The sequence below is a fragment of the Populus nigra genome, chromosome 1 (genome assembly GCF_951802175.1).
Source record: "Populus nigra chromosome 1, ddPopNigr1.1, whole genome shotgun sequence".
Lineage (NCBI taxonomy): Eukaryota > Viridiplantae > Streptophyta > Magnoliopsida > Malpighiales > Salicaceae > Populus > Populus nigra.
This window is the reverse complement of record NC_084852.1, coordinates 37184773-37210708: the sequence shown is the minus strand read 5'-3', so window position 1 is coordinate 37210708 and position 25936 is coordinate 37184773. Positions and strand designations below refer to the sequence as shown.

Below are 25936 nucleotides of genomic sequence, written 5' to 3'. Positions count from 1 at the left end.
GGGGCGTGTTTGCAAGTTTATAAACCCTGCACCTAGGGTTTAAACATTAACGGCCAATCGGTTTTTTTTTTTTTTTTAAAAAAAGGGGAAGGAAGGCCCAGGGTTTATCGGGGAAATTGAAGTAAACGTCCATAATCCCTTGTACTTCCTCGAGACCCTTCTCCGTGAAGATGAATGCAGAAGAGAGGAATCCGATGGTCTCGATAATCTCCTCTCTATCTGACAGCTTCAAGCAAGTCCCTTTGGCAGCTCTCCCAGCAATGCTTGATTGCATTTTAGCATCAACTGGGCTATCTCCATCTGCCCTTTTTGCTTCACTTCTTGATTCATTCTCTAAATTTATCAAGGTAACTCTTTCTGTGCTTATCTGGGTTTTGTTTACATTAATTTTTTTGTGGGTTTTTTATTAAGTGGCATTTAGTGTAAGATTACCTACTTGTAGTTTTTTTTTTAATATTTTTTTTGGTTTAGCACTGTTTTTCAAGCAAATGGAGACAGGGTTATTGAATTTTGCAAGTTATTTTCACCTTGCTTCGGTTGTTTTTTGAGAAAATGCCATAAAGAGCTTTTAAGCTGTTAACATGGCTTTCATAAATTAGAAAATGCTTTAATACTTCTACAATTATATTTATTCACTCGTGGGTTTATGAAATAAAGGATAAAATCGCAAGTACTAGATGGAGCTAAGTTTTTCTATAAGATTACTAGGCTCAATTGAGGCGAGTTTTCTAATTAAAAAATAACGAGTGTATGATTGGAAAGTTTATTTTTCTTTTACTAAAAAAAATCGTAACAAGTCAATTCCAGGTTGTATTTTAGTTGAATCTTGGTCTGATTGTTTTGCCTAGGATGTTAGTGAGAAGGATTTGAAGTTGGACTCTAGCATGTGTAACTACATCACATCCATGGTGGGTTCGCTTTGCCATCTTCTAAACAAATTTGGTGAGTTGTCCTTAGCCCAGCATTGAAAATGGTTTTTTTGTTTGTTAATTTTTTGTCCACAGATGCATATCTTAGTAGAAGTATTGTGACAATTCCCCATAGGCTGTCTTCGACACTTTAAGCAAAAATATTTGTCTGTTAGATTGTTGGGAAACAGCATAGAGATAAATATACATAGGATCTTATAAAATCCAGTTTAACACCTGCTTGTTACAGTGTTTCAAGGAATTGAGGGTGGAACACAACTTTTTTGGAAAACGAAGAGAAAATGGAGGGAAATGAAAGTGAAAGGAAAAAAAATCTCTTGGGCTATCAAAAATCAATTTCTCCAAAATGGAGAGATAGTGAGGGGAAAATGAGTGCATTTACCTATTTGCTCTATACAGCTATACAACAACTTGCCTTTTCAAAGAAAAATAAAGACAAATTTGAAATTTTGTAAACTTTCTCTTCATTTTCACCCCTTCCAAATTCCTTCCATCCAAAAAACAGAGGAGAAAATTACTATATCCTCAATAACTTTCTTTCTTCTCATTTATTATGCTCCTAAACATTGAGGAAATTCCTATATTTTCATTATTTTCCTTCTCTTTCATGCATGATTTGTCCTCATGTTCTGTGGTTTTTTAGGCCCTGTTTGTTTCACGGAAAGAAACCACTTTTCAAATTTTCCTGTGTTTGTTTGTCATTAGGAAAGTTGGTCAACGGAAAACACTTTTTAGTCAAAGAAAAATTTGGCTTGATTTCCAGGAAAGTGTTTTCCTTTTATTTTGGGCGGAAAACACTTTTTAGAAGTTATGAAAAATTTAGAAATGTCATGTTATTTGCTGATTATATCAAATTTGATCCTCAAACTTTTAATTGCTATATATTTTGTTTTGAATCTTTTTTTTTCAATTTTATCACTTAGAATTTGATTTAATTTGATTTTTATATCAACCTTGATTCTCATTTTTATGATTGCTATTTGCTTTTCTCGTATCATTAATTGAAATTTTTTATCTATCAAATTTGGTCCTCATTATTTATTGTAATTTATTTTATTTGAAATAATTTATGAAATTGTATTTTTTTTTAATTTCATCATCTTTCAACTTTTTTATCTGTTAGATTTGATTTCCATTATTTTGATTGTTATTTATTTTATTTGAGATAATTTATGAAATTAGTTTTTTTTTTCAATTTTATTCTCATTCAACTTTTTAATTTGTAAGATTTGTTCCTCATTATTTTAATAAACATGAAAAAAAATATTAACAATTTATTTTCTAGCTCATTTTCCATGATATAGCCAAACACTGGAAAGTGTTTTCCAACTTATTTTTCATGATACTACCAAATATTGAAAAATAATTCACTTTTCAGGAATTTATTTTCTAAGGAAACCACTTTTCAAAAGGAAATTACTTTCCAACAAACAAACGGAGCTTTTTTGGACCTAAAATACAAAACCTATTTTGTATTTGAGAGATTAAATACATAAAGTTGCTTTGGGTAAAGTGTGTGTGTGTTTTAAATTCTGGTTGGGGTGTGGGGGAAGGTGTTGGCTGCTGTAGCAGTAAATGTCAAGGTACAAAAAGTTAAGTTTATAAAAAATGATTTGTTCATGCAAGTGTTAAGTGGTGTTTGGTTGCTATAACATTTTAAGCATGTAATGAAGGAATTGACCAGAGCAACAGTTGAAGGGTGACCAATTGCCCATAAGGGGTGAGGATAACATTGTATCCTGAACTTCACCTTCTGAGTTGTTGTCTGTTACAATTTTGGTTCACCAAGCACAAGGGAAGGGGCGAATGACACTCCAGCAACTTTTCACCCCTGTTCTATCTACTGAATACACTAACAGAATCTCATGCACGCCTAATTGATGCAATACCAAACCTTCATATTGTAAGCCTAGTGGAGTTCTAAATGTGCGCTGTTAGGCTCAATGGCGGTGATAATTTGATGCCAATATGTTATCAGTTATTTTCCCACCATCTTTTTAGATCATATCTCCTTTCTTTTTTAGCCCTTTCTACTGTGTTATTTATCATTATATATGTTTTCATTGCTCATTATCATTATTGTTGTTAGTGTTATTATTTTCTTAATTTGGGTTTTTAAATTAAATGGAAGAAGCTTTCTTATATGGGTAAAGAGCAGGTTGCAGCTAAACGTACCCTTTTCTTGTTTCTTATTAATGTTTTTCCCCAGGAAATGATACTGATGGTCTGCAGTCATTTATTTGGAAATGTTTTATTCCATTGATGAAGATGGTTCATGCTTTTGAGCGTGAAATGCTTAATGAGGTAAAGTATTCAGTTGTTGTCACTCATGCTTGCTGGGTTCTTCATCATCTCATTTCCAATTACTTGTTTCTAACTTTCTATTTGGTTGCTTGTTTTGCACACTTCTTGTCTTAGATTGCAGAGTCATTCTTTTGTGTCGTTAGCTCAACTCATTCCTGGGGTGTTTTGGAAGCAAACTTGGTACCATTTTTTCTAAGATCAGTTGGTCTTTCTATGGGCATGATTCAAAATGAAGAATCAGATGCCTTTGAATGGGATCATTTCTCCATTTACCATGGTTTAAGTGACCTGGAAAATGATTTCGATTTGGATCAAGAGCCCATGCTGTCCCTGTCAGGGTCCTTTCCACTACCAATATCATGCCATATTCTAACCTTAATCCTGGATGCTGCTCTGCAAAGTTTCCAGGCAGTTTCAAGCACAAAATCAATGTTGGCAAATGGGTTCTGTGATGTCGAAAAGCTATTTTCTAATTTGCTTTGGGATCTATGTAACATGAGTGAGCGATTGCTTTCACAAAGTTTGGAACATCGTTCTTGCACTATTGGATTTCTGCTTCCAATCATTTTCAAAGCATTGGGTTCTCAGTGCTCTTTGGAAATCACAGTCCATGGGAAGATGTTTATACTGTCCAGGTAATGGATACGTGCTATGGACATTATTACATGCAGGAGTCTTATTGTTTTATTGCCTACTTGATTGCACATGCTTTCTAATTATGTGCTTTATTATGCAATGCTGACCCATTTAAATGTATTGCAGAAACGTTTTCTTTAGGAAAATTTGGAAGCTGTGCAGATCATTGTTTTCTCTTGGACATTTAGAGAGAAGAGATGCCTATAATGTACTCTCTTTATACTTGTCCTTTTTCTCTTTGACAGAAGGATTTGGAAATGTTGATGCAAGTGTAAAAGCAGAAGAATTTGATGTAAGAGCTGAGAGGGAGTTTTGGGATGAAATAAAAAGAGGCCTGGTAATTGAGCACTACTCTTCTTACCAATGATATGCTAGTGATGTCACTCACTCTCTCATTTTGTGATGGGTCTGTCAGGTTGATGAAGAAGGCCTAGTAAGGAAGCAATCATTACACATATTGAAGACAGTACTACAGATAAGTGGTGGAAGCCAGTGCCACTCTGGGGTTTCAGAGAAGAAATCACAAGAGAAACACCCAGTTCCACATGGTATGACAAAGAGGGAAATGTGGGCTGACAAGGAAGCTAAATCCTTAGGTGTATGGGAACCCTGCAATTCAGCCGATTCTCCTTTAAACAGTCAGCAGCAGTGGGAAGCGTTTATACTCCTGTATGAAATGCTTCAAGAGTATGGTACGCACTTGGTAGAAGCTGCTTGGCATCACCAGGTGCATGATTAGCTTTCTTTTTTTTTTTCTCATGTCATGAATTGAGTTATTTTGAACCTCCTATCCGGAAATATATGATTTCAAAAGGTACTATGGAATGGTGAAAGGGGCACATAGCAAGAGAACATAGTCTGGCTTTGCATAAAAGTTGATAATTCTTACTGTTAATTTATTGTTTCTTTTGCAAAAGGGAATGTAATTAGCACACTTAGTGTTTTTCTTGTGTCCTGTGCAACATTTAATTTATTATATACCAATGCCTGGTTTCTTGCAGCTAAACTTGTTGCTTCAGTTTTCTGTTTCAAACAATAATTTTACAAGCTATATCTTCAGAGGATTTCATCAAAAGCAGACTGATATTTTGAGAGAAGCATATAGTTGGGTAACAATTTTATGGCAACTGGGCTTTCAACATGATAATCCCCAAGGTACTTTATCATTTATTGGCCTAACTATGTGATCAGATCAACAATTCTGATCATGGACAATACAATTTCATCGTGAATCATGCAATAAATTTCTTCTCCCAATTTTTCTTCTTTTCCCATTCCAGGCATGCTATAGTTATTTGATTTGCTGTCTATGATTATGCAGTTAGGTGCTTGATCATGGAGTCGTTTTTGGGCATTGAGTGGATGAAGTATGGAAACACTGCCAAATCAGTGTCTGAAAGTTTTGTTCTTGGACCATTCATTGAAGGGTTGAATGACCCTGTGCACCACAAAGATTTCGGTTTGTTTTCGATATTTTTGGTCATAAAGGCTCTTCAGTGATTGAATACTTTTTCATGAATTATTTAGTTGTTTTTAAGTGAACTGCATGGTGCTGGCCACAGGCAACAAGGTGGTGAAGCCCTAGTGGCTCTCGATTTTGTTTGTCCCTGGTGCTTGTAATTTGTTGATTTTCTTGACTTTTACCTCTGAAAATAGAAAAGAAAGATTTATAGTGTGTTGTTATCATGGTCCAGTCCCAGAAATGATTTTATATGTTTGGAGTTTTTCTTCTCTGTAATTCACATGTGCTGGCTACTAATTGGGTGCGGTGCTAAAAGTTGAAATTCTTGTGGCCCCAAATCTCCCATTACTTTGGTGTCAACTAGCAGTTGTTTCTGGTGATCTCATTTTCAGAACTGCTGTGATTTGTATGCATAAAAAATAAAAAAAATTGGTCTTTGGAATCCTTAAGGTTAAGGGGGCATTGCAACCTTCTTAAGCCCTTCATTGGAGAGGAAGTGGAGTCTCTCTCTTTGAACTTTTCATAGTACTTCTTCAGTCAACAATATCCTCATTCAAATCTGCAATGAGTTGCTCAAAGGGAAGATATATCATGTAGTAAATTATTATGGATGAGGCCAGCTAACTTGACCTTTTTAGATTTTCATAAAATCTTGAAATTCAGAAATAGCCATCATAATTGCAGTTTTGTTTTTTCTGTTCCTTTGTCTTTTTATGCAAAGCCATTCGGTGTTCCCTTTTGTTGAGATTTTTTAATTTATTCTTCTGCTCCACTCGAATTTCATTAGCAAAAATATGGTTGGAATATGATGTTTCATTAGATTAATTGTTAACATGTTTTTAGGTGTAAAAGGGGTTTACAATTCAAAGACTATTGAAGGTGCAGCCAGGTTCTTGCATCAATATACAAGTCACCTAAATACAAGGTATGCCATCCTATATGTGCTGATTTTGCTACCCAAGTGTCAATTAACTCACTTGTTTGTTGTGTGGAACCTGATTCATCTCATATATGGTTCTTCAATAAACTTTATCAGTATAGTTTATTGGATCAACAGATAGTTTGGCCAGTTTTTTATAGTTTGGCTTACATTCAGGGTTCTTTCCCTTTCCCTTTTTTTGTGTGTTTGTTTTTCCTTGGGATATTGCAGAAATGGGTCTGCATTATTTTGCATCCAACACCTTTTTAATAGAATTGCAGAGTATAATGGATCCTTGTTTTTCTCTTTCTAGAATTTTTTGGTGAGCTTTCAAAATGTTGCCTCCAATGTTTAATTCTATTTATTATTTGCTTAATAAGATGGACTGTTCTAGCATTAGGGTATTCCTACATTACTATTTGACTAAGATTTGGAGGCCAAAGGACAACACTCCAGTGCTTGGGGTAACAAGAAGAAAAAAGAAAAATACATTGTTTATGAATTACTCTATAAAAAATAAAAAAAATTGCTTCTTGGTAAATAAAATGGGTAATGCATGTAATACATTACTGTTTGACTAAGAAGTGGACTCCAAAAAACATCACTCCATTGAGTGGGGACACATTAAACAATCATTGTCTGTGCATCACTCTATTGAAAAAAAAAAAAGATTCTTGGAAAAGAAAGTGGGTAATTCATGTAGTTGACTTCATGTGGTTTGCAGGGAAGGGATTGCTTTTTTGCATAGTTTAGCATCTGTTGCCAAACATCACTCTTTTGGTCGAGCTGGATTAATGGGTCTTGCAGAATGTATTGCTTCAGCTGCACGTGGAGTAGAAAGGCATGATAGTGGAGCAAAATGGAGTGAAGATGCTTTTCCTGATGAGGTGCAAGTGGAATCTTCTCGAAAAAAATTTTCTGATTGTAGAACAGCCTTTTTGGATGTTCTGAGATTTGTTATTGAGAGCAGCAAGCAACATTTCAACCCTAATTATCGTCTTCAAGGTCTCTCATATCTATTCTAGTCAGATAATAACATTTGTGCATTTAGTTGAAATTCCACTTTTACCATCCTGAAAATGATTTTGGTGGTTCCTTTTATTTTTTTAACATTTCCAGTTTGTGAAAAAGTTCTGGAGGCTGCTACTTCGCTGGTCAGTACACTTGATGTGCCTCTTGAGATTCTCTTGCACTTCATTGCTACACTACCACGGGCATTTACTGATTATGGGGGTAACTATGCCATGTGGATTCATGGCTTCTCGTTCACTTCAGTAATATATTTGTTCCTGCTGGCTTGAGTTGTCTTGCTTATTTGTTTTATGGTCGTTCTGCTCCACCATCAGATCATCTTTTCCTCTTCTTGCTCCATGTACATGCTAGCATTTTCATCCATGACTTATTACCAATAGGGAACCTCTGTTATGTTTGTACCCTTTGTTTTCTTGCGTTTACTCTTTATCAAAATGGTTTGTTGTGCCTTTTCTAAACATACATCATTGCATGTATATCTTATGGTTATGAAATCCCTTTTTAGCTGTTAAGAAATAGAAATCACGATACTGATTAGGTTCTGATGCCCTTGGAACAGTGCACTACCAATTTGGTTAGATGTCCATTTGAGTGGGTGACTATTTTTAACTTAGTGAAGCATCAATTAAATTTGCTCCTTAGTGAGCTACTGAGCATGGCGGCTTAAATTTGCTCCTTAGTGAGCTACTGAGCATGGCGGCCTTGTCCTAAAACAGCGAGGTGGGTCCTCGTCGACCCAAAGGGCTGGTGTGACTCGGGATAACTAGTCTCAAGCCATGGCCCTAAGGGACCCATAGATATCCAATTGCTTGTAAATATGAAAAAAACACACACTAAATTTGCTATTTTGGATGCATGTTTATTTTGGATCACATCCCCTTATCCATGCTTGTCCTGAGCACTGACATTGGATATGTAGTGAATATTCACAAATAACTCTGATGGTATGTTGGCATTGAGTATGATGAACTGTGATGGTATGTTGGCATTGAGTATGATGAACTGCTGGAAATTGCAATTTCTCTCTCTCTAAATTTTAGTATTTAGTAGCATGGGTTCTTATATATTTAGGTAATTTCACCTAGAGCTCATCTTCATTTTTTTTTTTAAATTCTGTTGTGGAGGATGTTTTCAAGCGTCTGTTTCTCCTCAGGTTCTTTAAGATTAAAAACACAAGAGTGGCTCTTGGGGTCTGCTACGGAACATTGTAATCTAAATTGCTGTGGTGCTGAGATTCAACTTCTGAAAAATCTTCAGGACTTCCCAGAAAGGTTTACAAGTTCTCAATACTTGGTTGATGGTTTTTTGAGTTTAGATGATGAAGACTTGGATGCATGGGAATCTGAATCAAAAAGATGGGCAAGAGCCCTTTTTCTTATAATCAAGGGGGAGCATCAACTAGCACCGATATTGAGAGTATGCCATCTTCCATTACGTACTGCTAATTCTGACTGCCTTTTATAGCATTTCACACTACATTTTGATGGAAGGGAATTTACTTGAAAGAATTGCTAATGGCATGTCTAAGCATCTTACATGTGGATAGGGGGCATTGTTTTGTGCAATGTCAAAAGTCTTTGGACCTGCAAGCACAAGGTTGTAGCTTCTGGTCAAGAGTAGCCACTTGCAAAAAATCCTGGAGGGCAGGACTGCCTCCAAGTTTTCCCTTGGATGTTATTAAAGCGAAAAAGCTGATGATATTTACGAATTTGACTTGTCATTAGTATATAGTCATATACATAGCTTGTTATAGCACACTAAAATGTTATATTTTGATGTGGAAAATTTATTGGTACTCGTAAATATTTGGGGTTCAGATAGGGACAACAGGCCCGATTCATGCTGTGAGAATTGCAACTTTTGTCGTTATGTTGACGACTTTCCTTTCATTCACAATAGTGACATTGTAGCTCTTGTATTTTATAACATATATATTTTCAGATTGTCAGAAATAGCATTCTGCTTTATCACTGTGAAACTCTATTGTCATGCAAAACATTTTGTGTTCGGGTGTGTGCTGCTAGGCGAAGCGGTGGAGTGCTGCACCCTAGATGGAGAGAGCCTAGTGGCTGAAAGCATCACTAGCTTACGCTCTGACCTGTGTAGCATGGGGCACATGGAATCCTGTTGTGACTTCATTGCCTTAATGAGGCACATTTTTTTCTTAGTGTTTTTATTTTTTTCATCCAAGGTCTGGGAAGGGAGCCAATGTGAAACCTTTGTTTTTTTGTCAATTAGAAGGGAGAAAGACCAACCTGCTGTTTCCACATGAGAAACCTTATGGATATGATGTACTTGTCCAGCTGGGCTAATAATCATTAATTTGTTGGCCACTTGTTTAACAGTACAATATCCTGTTGCATTGTTGTCATTTTTGTATATTCTGATGCTTATGTGCATTTATTTTTGCAGTTTATTCAAAATTGTGGCGTCAACATCTGCAAACAACAGAGTCATTTAGAATGGCTACCTGTGAAGTTTCTTGTCCTTGCTAGGAGCTTGGTTGCAGAGATTCAAATAATGCAGGAGAGATCAGCCCAATGTGGTATCAAAATTAAATGCAGATCAGAGATTAGCTTGCTTGATACGGTGGATCAATTGTGTTATACAGAAGCTTCTATGATTAATGGAAGAATTCATGGCCTTTTTCTGTTCATATTGGTATTGAGAACTAATTCCACAATTGTCAATGCTACATGATTTGGCTCTTTTTAACTTGTTATTGATGGTACTCAATGACAACTCCTTTTTCCTTGTGGCCTGTAGGAGGAGCTGGTTTCTTTTGCCGACTTGTCTTCTTCCATATTTTGGTCTAGCATTACTAAGGAGACAACTCTTCCTGGTTCTGTGAGAGGAAAACTTGGAGGCCGTAGTCAACGTCGGTTGTCAACTTCTACCACCACTGCAATATTGCAAGCTGTATGTTTTCCTTAGTTTCTTTTGTTTAAACTTGATCTGTTATTGAAGCATGAAAAAGTGTGTTCATGTACACACAAACACACATGTTTGGGCTATATTGTTGTAGCTCCAGCATAATTATTATCTTCTACATTTTTCCTGGAGGTCCTAATATTTGTTCTTCCTCTATGAACTATCAAAAATCTTCTACATCTTTCCATGAGGTAATAAACTCTGGTCATTGCTATATATTAGTCACAAAGTGGAATCTTACAATGTCTAATTTTTCTTTTCCTCTTCGAACTCTTGTTTTGATTATTGTTTACTTTTATTTTTCACAAAGCCTTTTATTTAGATTCTATGTGATCATAATTACTGATTTCTTTTTCACCTTTTTTCTGTGGTTTTTTGTAGTTACCTCAGAAAGTAACTACTATTCTATTGGTTATTTTAAATTATATCTGTTGTTGGACTTAAATCTATTTTAGTTTAGATCATTTAATTAAGGATCAGCCATTTTAGCTGAAAACAAATTCTTCACATTTGTAGGCTAAGCTGAATGTAGCATTTCCTTTTGAACCTTTGGATTAACAATTCCTTATTGAATATTTGATAGGCTTTTGTATATTTTGGGTTATTGAGGACTGCCCATTGTTAGCCAATATGGTTCACAACCTTTTCTGGGTTTGGTCAGTTAATGATCATGCTTCAGCCTTATTTTTGTTGCCTAACTTGTTTCACACTAAGACATACATTTCTGTAGGTATTGGTTTGTTCTTTCTTGAATTGCTTGCTTGCATTTTATCTGCTATACATATCTGCTATTTGTTATTTATCAATAGCTGCTCTTATTGAAGCATGTTATGGATATGTTTTCCCTTTGTGATGAGCAGATAACATCAATACAAGCGGTTGCATCCATTTCATCATGGTGTGCACAGTTTAAAAGTGATGTTAAGCTCGGTTCTGTGTGGAACTTTTTGTGGAAATTCTTCTGGAAGACGGTTTCCTCTCCAACTTGTGATTCTGAGGTGCGTAATAACTTCACTGGACCTTATGTCTTAAATTTTTTATAGTTTGTTTGAGCTAACTACCAGATTGATTTAAATGCTTCATATAAGGCTGGAGCAGAAATTTGTCTGGCAGCATATGAAGCATTAGCTCCTGTTTTGAGAGCTCTAGTTTCGACATCCTCTTCACTATCTTTGGATCTCATTAGAGAAAATGATGAATTTTCGGCACCTGTTGTAGAAGGCAAATGCTGCTTAGATTCTTTGGCTCTTTCTTTTCTTCAGAATATCAATAATCTCCTTGCAGTTGGAGTTCTGGCACGAACTCGACGGGCAGTTTTGCTAAACCAGAAGGTAAAGAATCTTGTGTTCATAACTTCTATTTCAACTTCTTGTTTGGTGCTGGGATGGCTTTGGAGTGCTGGTTGTCATTGCTGTTTGTCTTTGCTTTGCGATATTGGAATTAAATTTTTTAAATATGGGAATTTCTGTGCCTTCTGTTCTGTTTTCTGATTGACTATTCATTCTTCATTAGTTTCCCCATCTTTATTCAATGTTATTAAAATGAAATCCCTCATATGTTCATGACCATGTTCAACAGTTAATGCCATTTGTGTGACTCCGAATTCCTCTTATTAATGACTCCCCTTCCTCCAAAGATGGATTCCATCTTTGTTTTCTAGTGACTTGTTAACATTGCACACATCATCTGAAATTCCCTTTATTCAATGATGAAAATAAATAATTGACCAATTTAATTCATCTGTTGGTATTCAGTGGATTTGCTTGGAGTCTCTGCTGTCTATTCCTTACTCTGCTCCTTGGAATGTGCTAAATTTAGAGGATGGCAGCTTGTTCTTCTCGGATTCAGCAATCAGATGTATTTTCAGTGATCTTGTCGAAAGGTAAGAAGAAAGGTGCTTTTCCTTTTAGCACTTATTTTCCTGAATATTTTTCCTTCTCTGCCAGATTATTCAATTAAGTATGATAGTAATAGCAGTCATATAGCATGTGTGACATATTTTTCACTAATTTATTTATGGTTTTCTTATTGGTTACTTTTCAGATGGCTTCTTTTTTCTTTCTTACTTGTTTTTTTTCCCTCGCTTTTCTCATTATCAATAAGGAGTGTTTTTGTAGGCTTTATATTTCTCTTCCTTTTCCTCTTCAAATAGTGATTTTCTCAATTTTATTTCAGAAATGGATTGTTGCATAAAATCTCTTGGCAATGACTGGTTTGAAATAGTGGAGTTATGTTGCCTGTTAATATGCCAATGTTATTGTTGCTTACTGTTCATGTTGGGGTAGTTGAATCTGCATTTATAATTGATGTAATTTGAAGAAAAAATCTCTCACAAATTTTCTCACTAATTTGCAGTCTTGATAATGCTGGGGAAGGTTCTGTTTTACCCATGCTGAGATCTGTCAGATTGGCTTTGGGCCTGATTGCCTCAGGAAAGTTAGATTCACATGTTTCCTCATGCAATGGTGTGGATGCTCAGGTTCATCTCATATTTACTATTGTCTTTATTTGTTTGTGCATGTTGCCTTTGCGGGATTGTGTGCTTGACATGTGCATCTGTAATGCAAGGCCACAAATGCTTGTGACAACCCTATGCAGACAGAGGAATGTTCTGGCTACACCACGATGGTGCTATACTACTGATCATAATTCTTTTACTAGGAATGGGATTAGATGAGTCAAAGCATACAATCCAAAACTAATAATTGGAGAGGTCCGTATACTAACTAAGGCCCTTCCAAACTTTAAACTTGACCTAGATGACAGTACATGGACCTAGAATGCAGCAACGACAATGAGAAAACACAATAGTGGCATGCTCTAATATTATGTAAATAATATCTCACCTGAAATTTTAAGCTGATAGATGGAGATGTCCATGCAATATCTGCAGCTATTGTAGACTACATATGATGGATACGTGGCTCCTAAAGGATGGAGTTTATTGGTTTGTGCAGCCTCTTTATGCGTTTCTTTAAACCTTCTCAGTCAGCTTGTGAACCCTGCAATAGGTGGTTCCGGTCTTGGATCTTTGTAAAAGTTACGCTGTACTTTAAATCTTATAAACACTTCTACTTAATGGGAATGGATGTTTTGGTGGAAAAGAGGGTTGGAGTGTGCTATTTACGGCTTTCTGATGCATTTCCATCATTAATCCTTTCACTACTCTTTTCGACTTTGGATTTGTTGCCGATGCTTTACGAACATCTTGCTGTGGCTTTAATTTTGTGACACATGTTCTCTTGCTTTTGATGTCATAGTTGTACTTTCCATTCTATGCAATGAGGGATTTCATGATTCTAGACTGCCCATTCCCCAGGGGCAGGTAGAAAGAAGGAATTTGTAATACTCACTATATAGAATGCACAATGCTTGTTAGTTCTTTTGATGTGGGATCAAAATTCATAGATTGTTCACTACAACGGTTATTGATGTTATGTGTAATTTCTGAGAGGCTTGCCCTGGGTGGATGGTTGTTGGAACTTAAATTGGAATATTGGTGTTGAATTTGTAATTCTCGAGTGCAATAGCTTGTATTCCAAAACTAATGTTTGCTTTTATTTTATTTTATAGTTTTTAGATTTTGAAACTTTTTTCTTATGAGGCATCAAAAGATGGACAATGGCATTAGTGAGAATTCTGCCTTCGACATTTATTTATTCATATATTTTTGTTTCCTACCTTCATCAAAAACTTTACGTGTTTGTCACATCAGGCTAACTTAATAACTTATCATCATGGTTTGGCTTTATGCACTTATCGCTACCCTTGTTCTGAAGTGAACCCTCTTATTTTTTCATAATTTTCATATTTTACATCCTTTGTTGCTTGTGTTGTTTTCTTCAAATAAAATACTGGGACCTTTTTTTTTTGACATACCCATTGGATGGATCTCAATTTTGATGCAGATGATGTGGCGTTTGGTTAATTCATCTTGGATATTGCATGTCAATTGCAACAAGCGGAGAGTGGCATCTATTGCTGCACTTTTGTCTTCTGTCTTGCATTGTTCCGTGTTTACAGATGAGGGCATGCATTTAATCAACAATAGGCCCGGGCCTCTGAAGTGGGTATGTGTTTCCTTTATGTGCATGTGCATAACCACAATTTATACGTTCCATTCTGTAACCATGGTCCCTATGTTATCTATTGATTGCTTTTGCAGTTTGTTGAAAATGTTATTGAGGAAGGCACAAAAAGTCCTCGTACAATTCGCCTTGCAGCATTACATCTAACAGGACTGTGGCTCTCTCATCCAAAGACTGTTAAGTATTACATGAAAGAACTGAAGTTGCTATCACTTTATGGTTCTGGTGTGTGGCATACTTCTTACCCTATATCACTTTTTTAAGTTCATCTCTTTTCTTTGTTTATATTACAAAAATACTTCCAATCTGATAATTTTCTTGCTTAGTTGCATTTGATGAGGATTTTGAAGCTGAATTATGTGACAATCAAGATGCAAGTACTGAAGTGTCATTATTGGCTAAAAGCCCAGACCCTGAGCTGACTGAAGTAAGTTGTTCAATTTATCAATTTCATTTTCTTATATGATATGATCACTTGAGAAGAATTTGCATTTACAATTCATAAAATTTTGGGGCATAAAATCACCTTATAGCTGCTTTTGGTATGAGAAGATTGCCAAAAAATGAAGGGAAGGAACTTGTTGTTGTCTTTTATCAGAAGAAAACTATTGGTAAATGAGCTTATTTACCAGAAAAAAACTTGAGATCCACCAGGCGCTCACAAAATGCTTAATATCAGAGACAACGATCTGTGCTATAAAGAACTTAAGGGTAAACAAAATGTAGACCTTAAAACTGGCCCTATCTTCATAAGCTCAATAAAAGGGGAAAAAAAGCTCTTGTTGATGCAGTGATTGTAAATGTTAAAACTTTGGAAGAATTTTTTTAAAACGTTTTTTGTTTTGATAAATTAAGCTTGGTAGTTTAGCAAACGCTTCTTTAACCTTGCTATATATTTTCCAATCTTTCATATCACACTAAGAAATAAAGCACCTCTTTTGGTTAGGTTTCCTTCAAGTTGTTCATTTCTCTTGGAGGAGTTTGAAAAACATGTCACTTGACATCAATTTTGTTGAGCATCTAATTTGATGTTAATTTATTTGGGCATCTATGGAAACTGAATGATGGTATTATAAATTATTGGGTTTAATGCATGTACTGTTTCTGTATGGAGTTCCTTACCATGTTGCTCTGATTCATGACTTCTCACATAGGCATTCATCAACACAGAATTGTATGCACGTGTGTCTGTAGCTGTTCTTTTTTACAAGCTTGCTGACTTGGCCAATTTGGTGGGATCAGCAAATGAGAATGAAGATTGTCACGCTGCTCTTGAATCTGGAAAATTGTTTCTGCAGGAGCTTCTTGATTCTGCGGTATTAATTACAATTCTTGCCTCAAATGGGAATAATACTTTGTGTTAATAGATGTTGCTTGGATATTTTTTTCTTGTGAGTCTTGACATTCTTGATCCATTATTATGCATTCTTATGTCCCACAACACTTGCAGTTAGAATTTTGCTTCCAATTTTACCTAGTCAATAATTGGTAATGTGATTTATGTACTGCTTGGGTGTTTCAATTACTGATTTTAGTTGAATGCCTTGTGTTGTGATGGGCATTTGTGAATCCTCTCCATCAATAGAGTGATGATCTTCCTCAAGAATCTTGTTGCCAAAAGAAAACGCAATGGTGACTGAACCTCTCCACTAAATCTCAAGAAAATGCACATCATCGCTACTACTGCAGCCTCTTTACTTTGCGGAGAGGCTCAATCACACTTTTTTGGTTTTGCATTTTGTTTGAATTTTGTGGAAGAGTGTTTTGCTTTTGGTGGCAAGCATTGGGTAGTTCTGATTATGGTGGAGGAGTTGTGTTGATTCATCTATTGGGTTTTGGTAGAGGAAAGGGATGCACACTTGTACCAGAGTGGAACTTAAAAATTGATCCCTTTCTAGTGCCCTTTTTTTTGCGGGGCAGAATTGCTTTATGAGCCATGTAAACATCTGTATGAAGAAAGTGAAATAAATAAAACAAAGTATAAATGGGTAAAATAGCTAAAAAAATACAATTTGGATTCGAAGCATTGAATGAGGGGGAAAAGCCCTGTGTTTCAATTTTCAACCCCTGTATTTCTCCAATTGAGTATGCCTTATCCTCATTTAAAGTCTTCATTTCTTTCTATTTGGAAAAAAAGCTCTTCTTTTTTGTTTTGCATGGAAATTCAATTTCTTGTCACGAGACAATTTGTTTGGTACACTGTTGATTTGTTCATCTGAATTAGTAAGTGAAGGTTTGTGTGCTTCTGTTTTTGTTGCTTGTAATTCCTGCCATCTGCAGCCTCTATGCCTTCGGCATGGTGTATATACTATTGAGATATTTACACTTAGCTCTGTAGCACCTGTTTAGCTAAAGATCTAATGCTAAAATGATAAGTGTTTGTAGTGCATGGATTGATCTAGTGGTAGTGAAATTTTAGTTTTATCCTGATCTTTTTGATAGAAAATATTAGTGCAAAAAGATGTAAAGGAAGTGCAATATGGAAGATCAGGCTTTCTTGAAAAGAAAGCGATATCACTTAACATAAAGGAGTTGCTTCATTCAGAATGCTTGCATCACGTAATTTCTAAATACTATAGGGAGAGATGGCTAAATTCTTCACATTGCTAATCTGGTGCATATTCGTTTTGTTCAATAGAATATCTCATGCTATATCATTGGACACTGGTCTTGACTGCATTAATATTGATGCAGGTGAATGACAAAGATCTTGCAAAGGAGTTGTATAAAAAGTATAGTGGGGTGAGTAATAATTCATATGTGATTCACAATTGAAAGTTGGTAATTAAAAATATCTAGAATTATTCAAATCAAGTAAATGATGCGGAAATAATAATAAAAAATATGTATATCTTGCTTGGAAAAACAAAAGAACTTGTTGGTTAATGTGGTAATTTATTGTTATAACAAAATCAACAAATTGTGGGACAGTTCCATTATTTATTGGATTTCAAATTTTGAACACCTAAAAAGTTGGGAATCACATTGTCTAGAAAAGTAAAAGATTTTGAATCATAATGGTTGTTACAAGTTCTTTGCTTTTTATATTGTTTATATTTGCAAAGTTGATCTTTGCTGCTGTGCTATCTTATTTATTTGCACTTATATATTGAACAGATCCATAGACGTAAAATACGAGCTTGGCAAATGATATGTGTTTTGTCGCGATTTGTTACTGATGATATAGTTGCGCAAGTTACTCACAGCTTGCACATATCCCTCTATGTAAGTGATGCTCCACAACATTATTAGTCCTTGTGTATGCATAAAAACAATTTTTACTAAATGATTGACTAGGTTTTTATTACCTCAGAGTTAAATATATATATTCCCTGTCAATCCTGGTTAGTGTGGAAATGATTTATATGAATCATGAAGTACTGCAAGTTTCCACTGTCAGTTATTTGGGAAAAAAAACAATGGTCACTTGTCAGTCAAATCCATAACCTCAGAAAGTGATAAGGCAGCCTTTGCAATAATAAATACTGGTTACTGACTTATTGCTATTGTCTAACATGAATGATTTGCTGCTTGTGTCCTTTTCCAGAGAAATAATTTTCCCGCAGTTCGTCAATACTTGGAAACTTTTGCAATTAACATCTACCTGAAATTCCCATTGCTGGTAAGTTCCCCCCCCCCCCCTCCCTTTTCAAGCAATAAATTGTGTACAGAGAACTGGAGGAAAATGGGCCCTGCTCAGAGAAAGTGTTATGAGAGGGATGCACTGTAAAGATCTCTATTATAGACAACTGAAAGAAGAATAGAAGTGGAATATCTGGGAAGAATGGTAGTATTTGCATGGAGAGTGGTGTTGCCTTGTGTATAGTGGAACTTTGAGGGAATAACGAAAAATCTGAAACTACAGGAGAAAAAAGGGAGCAAGCTGAGATGGAAACCACATCCTTCTAGGAGTAAAACTTTCAATCAACCTGACAGATAAAAACAAATGTTTTTGTTTTTATTAGATAAATAAAAAATCCCTTTGTTCATATAGAAGGTTATTAAATAAATAAACAATCCCCCCTTTCCCCACCACCATTAAGCATATCATCGAATTTGAGAATCTGTAAGGAGCAGTTAGAAACAAAGTAGTGTCAAATCAAAAGAATCTACTTTAAAGGGGAGTTGAAGTTATTCAAATATCCTTCTGGGAAAATCTGTTACCTTGGGCTTCTGCTGCCTTCTGCAATTACTAAATAATATTAAATAAAGCAATGGATAAATAAATGATGAAAGAAACAATAAGAAATAAATTTAAGCTGTTATGCTGCTAGTCAGATGCCAAATCGGAAATGGCATAAGAGAACCTTACAAGCTTGAGATTCTAGTTTTTTTTTTTTTTGTTAATACTAGTGGTGATCTTCGTTGTAGATTGTTTAGAGGTTGCACAACACCTTACAGACATAAGGCTATTACCAAAATGACTTGATAACTGCATACACATGTAAGCTGTGTTGGTATCCAATTTCAGACGCTTGTAGTTGGCCTCTACGTAGAGAAAGCCACAAGCTTAAAATTTGAAAGTGTTTAACTCTATCATCATAATACCTTTTTTTTCTTCAGAAAAGGGATTGAAAAAGAATATCTTGCTTTCGATTTTGGCAAGCAGTTCCTTTTGCCCTTTTCCTTTCAGTTCCAACTACAAATTAATTCTTAAATCCCCAATTGCCTAAAATCAACAACCCTTACACCAATTGGTCATCTAAGAATTTTAATATGCTGATTCACATCAGGCTGTGAGGTGAGTCCATGAGATTCTGTGTCATGATTCTTCTGCATTATTGTAATTGCGACCTAAAAAATAGATTTGAGTTAGTAACTCAATATTGTGATGAAGTTTGCTGGGCTTTTTGGTCCTTTTCTTTTTATTGCTTCCCATGTTTAGGTTTTATTATCTCAATTGGTTTCTTGTGTTAAAGTTCCTTTATTCTAATCCTATATTTCTGCTTAATTCTCAGGTCAGGGAACAATTAGTACCTATATTACAAGATTATAACATGAAGCCTCAGGTAATTCTATTTTTGATTGAATAGCCCTTCTCGCATCTTAACTTCTTGTTATAGTTTGATACACGCTGGAACAGTCTTACAGTGTCATAACATGAAAATTTGCAACTTGCATGCTGGAAATGTAATTTCAGGTGAGATGTTCCTCATTTGGGAGCTTTTGCACTATGCTTCTTGGTAATGGGATAATTTTGTTACTAAAAAGAATAACTTGAATTGAGTTTGCTGTAACTCATAAATAAAATCCAGCAAAAATACTTTTCTATTTCATAGAAGTTGAACAAATTAGGGTAAGCAATCACATCTGAGATTACTTGATCGCATTAACCAATAACCATTTCAGGAGCCACAACTTGTGTTGAACATACCTCTAAGGTACGGTGGAAAACTATTGAGGCAACATGGACATGGAATGCTTAACTTATTAACAACATATGCAGCTTGTTGATGGTTACAACTATTAACTTTATAACACGTGATCTTTTCACTTTCCTTTTCTTTTCTAATGTTCTTTCAGTTTAAAATTACAAACAAATTTATTCTTGTTTAACCTCATTTTTAATGTTTCATTTTTCATATCAAGATAGGTAGAAAGGGAGGTTAAGATTGGTGTTTTAAAATGTGCCATTGCTGGTTATAAATCTGCATGGATTATAAATTTGTCAACCTCATTCATGTAATGCAGCATGTCAATCCTTTGTCACATACAGGTTGGTGGGTAAACTGATGGCAGGACATGTCAGCACAATTTTTCCACAAAAATGATTAGATGAACCCAAAATCAGCTTGTTTCATAGACATGTTGATATTGTCGTTATTATTTCTAAACTTACATTTACTTGTAGCAATGTTTTTAGTCAAACAAATAAACATCAACAACCATCCCTGAAACTTTTTGTCGAATGGTCTCTTTTTTTAGCAGGATTGAGTGTAAATTTATCTTAAAGTGTTTTATCAATCCATTTTTATCCAAAATATATTCTCAGGTTTGAAATAAAAATACAAAATGCTGGTGTTTTCATAACTTCAAAAGGCATTCTTTTTATGTAAGCCCATTTTTAAGTATTGTCTTTAGTATTTTATTTATCCTTTTATGTCTCAGAATGCCATTTTCTGCTTCATATGTTCCTTTTAACATGTTAGATGGACTCGAATTATTCAGGTTAGAAGTGCTATTGTATTGTCATGAGAGCCATTTACTGGCTGTAGAACTTGACATCCTACTTAAAACCTTTTGCCTACATTTATATACAAGTACAAAGTGCATGGAGTTTTTACTGAATGTGATGTGTCAAATGCAGGCACTCTCTTCCTATGTGTTCATAGCAGCCAATGTCATCCTCCATGCTTCTAATGCAAATCAATCCAGGCACTTCAATGAATTGCTTCCACCTATAATTCCATTATTAACCTCACACCACCACAGTTTACGTGGTTTTACGCAGGTCCTTAGAGATGCATAGCATTTTTCTTCCATTTAATTCTTACATCTTTGCCACATGAAATCTGATAAATGTCTCTGATATCCCCTTGCAGTTGTTAGTCTACCAAGTTTTTTGTAAATATTTTCCTATGTTGGACTATGGTGCCTCTGAAATGCCTTTAGAGAAAATGTGCTTTGAAGATTTGAAATCATACCTGGCAAAGAACCCTGATTGTAGGCGGTATATATTCTCCCCTCTCTCAGAATGCTACTTCAGAATATCTTACTATCATAGAATTTTCTGTTAACCTTTTCAATTGTACCAATTTCCGATAGAAACTCAAGCAGGATAGATATATCTTTCACATCTGATCAACTCAGATATCATTTAATAATCAAGTTTTATTTTTCAATTTTATTTAATCTGCCAAAGAATCTTTTTCTAGCCCAATCCCATGCATAACAGGTTGCATTATCAGGATTGTTTAATTTGATTTAGCACCTATTTTTCAGCAGGGCTATAGGTAAATGTGGGGAAACAGTTTGTCTTCTGTTATTTGTTTCTTATAATGGGACATTTTACTTTTAGAGATTCAGGCAACATTCCAAGTCTTTGTAGCACTACTTTTGTTTACTTGTTTGGTACATGTACTAGATTGGCACAAAGAAAAAACCCCCAGAGAAACAGCACCTTTGAGTGGGAATTCTGTCTTCAATATTAATACCCAAGTTTTCAAAACCACTCTAGTCGTTGAATTGGAGATTTAAATGGGGCTGAATTAAGCTGTGAAGAATTAATATTTTTTTCTAAATATTCTGTGTACAATATGGGAGAGTTGAGAATGTTTGATATTGGATTAATTTTCCAATTACGAGCCGGGCACATAACTGAAACTGTGAGCATAAAAGTCAATATTTAACTTGTCAACCGTGGACTGGTGGGTGGGTTGGCTGTCAAACCACCTAGATAGATCAGGTTTGACCATTTTCTTTACTTTGATGAACTTGGTTAGTCCTATGTCCCAACTGATCTGGCTGGTGCGATTTGGTTCATAAAGTACTGTCTAATACTTTCCTTTAGCCATCTCACTCTAATTCAATGACAAAGTTCAAGGTAAAGTAAAAATGTGAGAAGTCTTTACCGATGATTTCTTATTTGAATCTAAGTACACCTTTTATTTAACGTTTCAAGAATATTCATGCTTCAAGCATGTGATATTCCAGTGGCTTTGCATGTTGCTCAAGTAATTTGAATCTAATGATATTTTCTATATCATTCTTTATTATTTCTAAGGCCTTGCATTTGCTAATTTCATTTATTGTTTCTATTTTTTAAAGCTTACGAGCATCTATGGAAGGATATCTTGATGCCTATAATCCCATAGCCTCTGGTACTCCAGCTGGAATTTTCATTGATCGGGTTGAGGTCGAGGACTTCTCTTTAACTTGATGTTTTACTCTGTTATAAATTGGAATTTTATTGTGGTGTTCATAATTTTGAGAAGACTAACAGACTTTAGGAAACCCTTCAATCAACTCAACTAAGCCTCAATCCAATGAAATTGGGGCTGGCGATCCACGTTTTCCACTCTGATATGCAAGTATACTAAATTCTATACAAGTTGTGACACTAGATCTCTCTAGGAAGCACTTGAAAACTGATTGGACAGCAATCAGACTCTGCTTTGCTTTGATGGCAATATGAGAATTATATACAAATTGATTCATATCTTTCCTGAAAGTTTCCCAAACTAATTAAGGAAGCGTGGCACAAATGTTATAACTCTTTAATTAATATGACATTTGAAATCTTCTGTACCTGTTATGCTTGTGGTTAGTCCTGAAAGGATTGAAGTACCCAATGCACAAAAAGTTACCCTTGCCTCCTCAAATTTGCCATAATGAATTATAATTGAAGAAGGCCTTGCATCAGGTGTAACAAAATCACTTTAAATGAATTCCTGTTAGTTTATAAGTTCTTAATGACCTGTCATTTGATATTTTTTATCAAATGATTTAATTGTCCATTTGTCTACTCAAATGACATTTGTTCATTGAACGATCTATTTTTGGGATGCCATGTGTATAACTATTGGAGTTGACATTCCGATATTACTTTGAATGTTTTCTCATGCTAATTCCTTACTGTATCTAATTTTGCTTTATCATCAAAAATAGTTTGAAGATGGAAAATTTTCTTCTGAACATAACTGTCATGTCTTTAAATGAACAAACATGTATTTCAATCCAGGTGAATGCTGTTTTCAGCTTCTGAATCACTTCTTTCTTTTCTTGTTCTAATGAAGGAACTTGGGTTTGAATGTGTTCCAACATCCCTCATGGAGGAAGTGCTCAACTTTCTAAATGTAAGCACATGACCATTTGTTAGTGCTTTCTCTTGTTTTAGTGGTATCTTAGCTTTCAAGGTTGCAGGATGTCAGGGAAGACCTCAGATGTTCAATGGCAAAGGATGTTGTGACTATCAAGAATGAGAGCTTAAAAACTGATGAAGATGGTAACTGCAGGCAAACAGTAATTGATTCCCAGCTGCCTAAAGAAACATCATTTGATTTCCAGAAAAAGCTTACTCTATCTAAACATGAGAAACAAGACACTGATTCCAGCTCTGTTTTGGGGAACAATGAAGCATGCAAACAACTTTTAGGTATCCTAAAATGAATTACATGAACAGAAAACTCATATTTGCTGCTATTGCTAATACACTAGTTGTTAGACCATGTTAGTATCGGCCACTTATTCATCCTCTTAACTCTGATGCGGTTTCTCATTTGCACAATTTTTTTTCCTTTTTCCTTCTGCCTCATTTTCCTTCCTCAGCCTCTATTTCTTGGTTCAACAATGCCCTGCACTTGGGTAGCGTAATCTCAAATTGACATCTCTTTCTCATCAAAGTCCAAACTACTATAATCATCTCCATCAATGCTACTTCCACTGGAAATATTATTAGATTCCATTTGGCCCTTTTTCTGGTATCATGCATTTTTCACTTTTATCAGTCGGTTCTTTCTGTCTTTTTCTTTTGTTTTGCGCTTTAGAGAACCGCTTAAACAATATTGTCATTTTGTATTCTGATAAATGTTAGAACCAATAGCAAACCTTTTGTTGTAGAAATGGATTCAGTGTTTGCTTTTCTTGAAATAACGCAGCCCCCAAATTCCTTTCTCTAACCCAGTAGAGCACAGGCATTGTTTTTTATACAATGGAATTTTAGGATTCAACATGTTAAATGAGCTCTAGGTTCTGCACACACGGCCTATCATTTTTCCCAGAAGTTTAGTTAAGCATGAATTTTTTTCCTGTTTCTTCTTTGTCAGTTTTATTTTGGAAGATTTCCTATGCTTGATCTAGTTCCTCTGTTGATCTCAGTTATATCTTTAGTAGATGCAGATGTGTTAGATTTTTTGCTTGTTAGACTTCAATATAAGTCTTAACACTTCTCTCATCATGTGATTATTGTGGCTGCTTAATCTTCATGTTGACTGTGGAATGCAGAGATGGAAAAGGAAGATGAGCTTCTTGATCAGTCATTTCAATCCAGAAGATTGACCATGGAAAAAATAAGAGCAAGTCGACAACAATTTATCCTTGTTGCATCATTGCTTGATCGGATACCCAATCTTGCTGGGTTGGCACGGACATGTGAGGTATGTTGTAGTTGCTCATAATATATTTCGATTGCCCTTAAAACTGGTGCCTTTTGTATTATTTTAAGAACTTCATTATTTACCTTTTGTTCATGCCAATTATGTTCTTTGCAGGTATTTAAGGTGTCAGGACTAGCCATTGCAGATGCAAGCATATTACGTGATAAACAATTCCAGCTCATCAGGTTTTGACTATAACACACTACCATTTGCTCTTTTTTTTTGGGGGGGTGGGGGGCGTTATCTGGCAATAGTAATTACTAATTTCTAATTTTTAGTTACTTGAGACTCAAGTATCATGTATCAAAGTTAGGTTCCTATCACAATTGCATTCATAAAGATTGCAACAAGATGTTTGGATTGTGCTTTGCACTTCTGAAATAGGAATGTGAAATAACACCAGAAATTCATGTGATTATGGTGTGTTGTATTCACCATGTTTGTGTCAGAGTCAGACAGGTTATGGAGGTTACCTGACTTTGTTAAGAGTTAAGACCCACCAGCCGTCATATGATAGCATTTTTTTGTGACCTTTGTTCACATCGATGCCATTGACTGCTGTAGTCAATAAATTAACTGTTCTTTCTGTTCATTGGTTATCTGCATTTTCCAGCGTGACAGCAGAGAAGTGGGTTCCTATAATAGAAGTCCCAGTAAACAGCGTGAAGCATTTCTTAGAAAAAAAGAAACGAGATGGCTTCTCAATATTGGGACTAGAACAGACAGCAAATAGTGTACCGCTCGATCACTATGCCTTTCCCAAAAAGACAGTAAGTATTTTCAATCACAGCTCACAGTTTCTTCAATACTCAGTTTGGGCATGAAAGGAGATCTTTATATGCAATCAACTGTCATTAGAAGAAAAAAAAATAGAATGGCGTATCATGTATGAGCTAAAAAGTACTAGCAAGAAGAAAATTCTCATTGCATGGTTCTTGGGAGGAAAAAGATGACCCATCACTCCATTTACTCGTGGCAAGCATTCTGTCAATTGATTGTTGAAAATTTTCAGAGACGTTTGCTTATTTCATCAATTTGCTAGGTACTGGTCCTTGGACGTGAAAAGGAGGGCATACCAGTGGACATTATCCATATGCTCGATGCTTGCATTGAGATTCCGCAATTGGGAGTAGTTAGGTCGCTTAATGTTCATGTTAGTGGGGCAATTGCCCTCTGGGAGTATACTCGACAGCAAAGATCTCAATAATTATTCGCCCTCAAAGGATATCTAAAAGGAAACATACACCAATCAGCATAATCTAAATGATGCCTTCAGTGCTTATGAACTATCAGGCTGACTTCGTTTCTTGTAGTCGATTCTTTTCCGTAGTATTGTTTAGGTACAATTTTGTGATTTCTGGTCAGGTTGTCCTGTTGCTATCCCTGTTTAAATGAAAGGAATGTAGCCTGAAGAAAAATAAGATATCCAATATTCGTTATTTTCCTGTTTGTTTACCAGTGGCACTATTTAACATACAACAGTTGTCTTACCAACAACTGTAAAGGATCCATTGTTGGCTCAATCAATATTCCTGATCAAC

The 25936-nt window shown here is 35.4% G+C and overlaps 1 protein-coding gene across 1 annotated transcript; it reads left to right on the top strand.

The window, feature by feature from the left end:
- On the top strand, nucleotides 1-25850 carry LOC133673887 (uncharacterized). Its single transcript, XM_062094821.1, has 35 exons — nucleotides 1-347; nucleotides 849-942; nucleotides 3139-3233; nucleotides 3348-3868; nucleotides 3996-4206; nucleotides 4285-4596; nucleotides 4871-5024; nucleotides 5191-5328; nucleotides 6175-6256; nucleotides 6975-7255; nucleotides 7370-7483; nucleotides 8436-8698; nucleotides 9695-9943; nucleotides 10049-10201; nucleotides 11074-11211; nucleotides 11302-11544; nucleotides 11968-12095; nucleotides 12569-12692; nucleotides 14122-14283; nucleotides 14379-14526; nucleotides 14628-14728; nucleotides 15456-15617; nucleotides 16996-17043; nucleotides 17419-17526; nucleotides 17849-17923; nucleotides 19260-19310; nucleotides 20609-20752; nucleotides 20844-20971; nucleotides 22069-22156; nucleotides 23037-23096; nucleotides 23164-23395; nucleotides 24244-24395; nucleotides 24510-24580; nucleotides 25009-25165; nucleotides 25438-25850. Exons 1-35 carry the CDS (start codon nucleotides 171-173, stop codon nucleotides 25600-25602), a joined length of 5529 nt encoding a protein of 1842 aa, XP_061950805.1. The 5' UTR covers nucleotides 1-170; the 3' UTR covers nucleotides 25603-25850.
- Nucleotides 25851-25936: the final 86 nt, after the last annotated feature.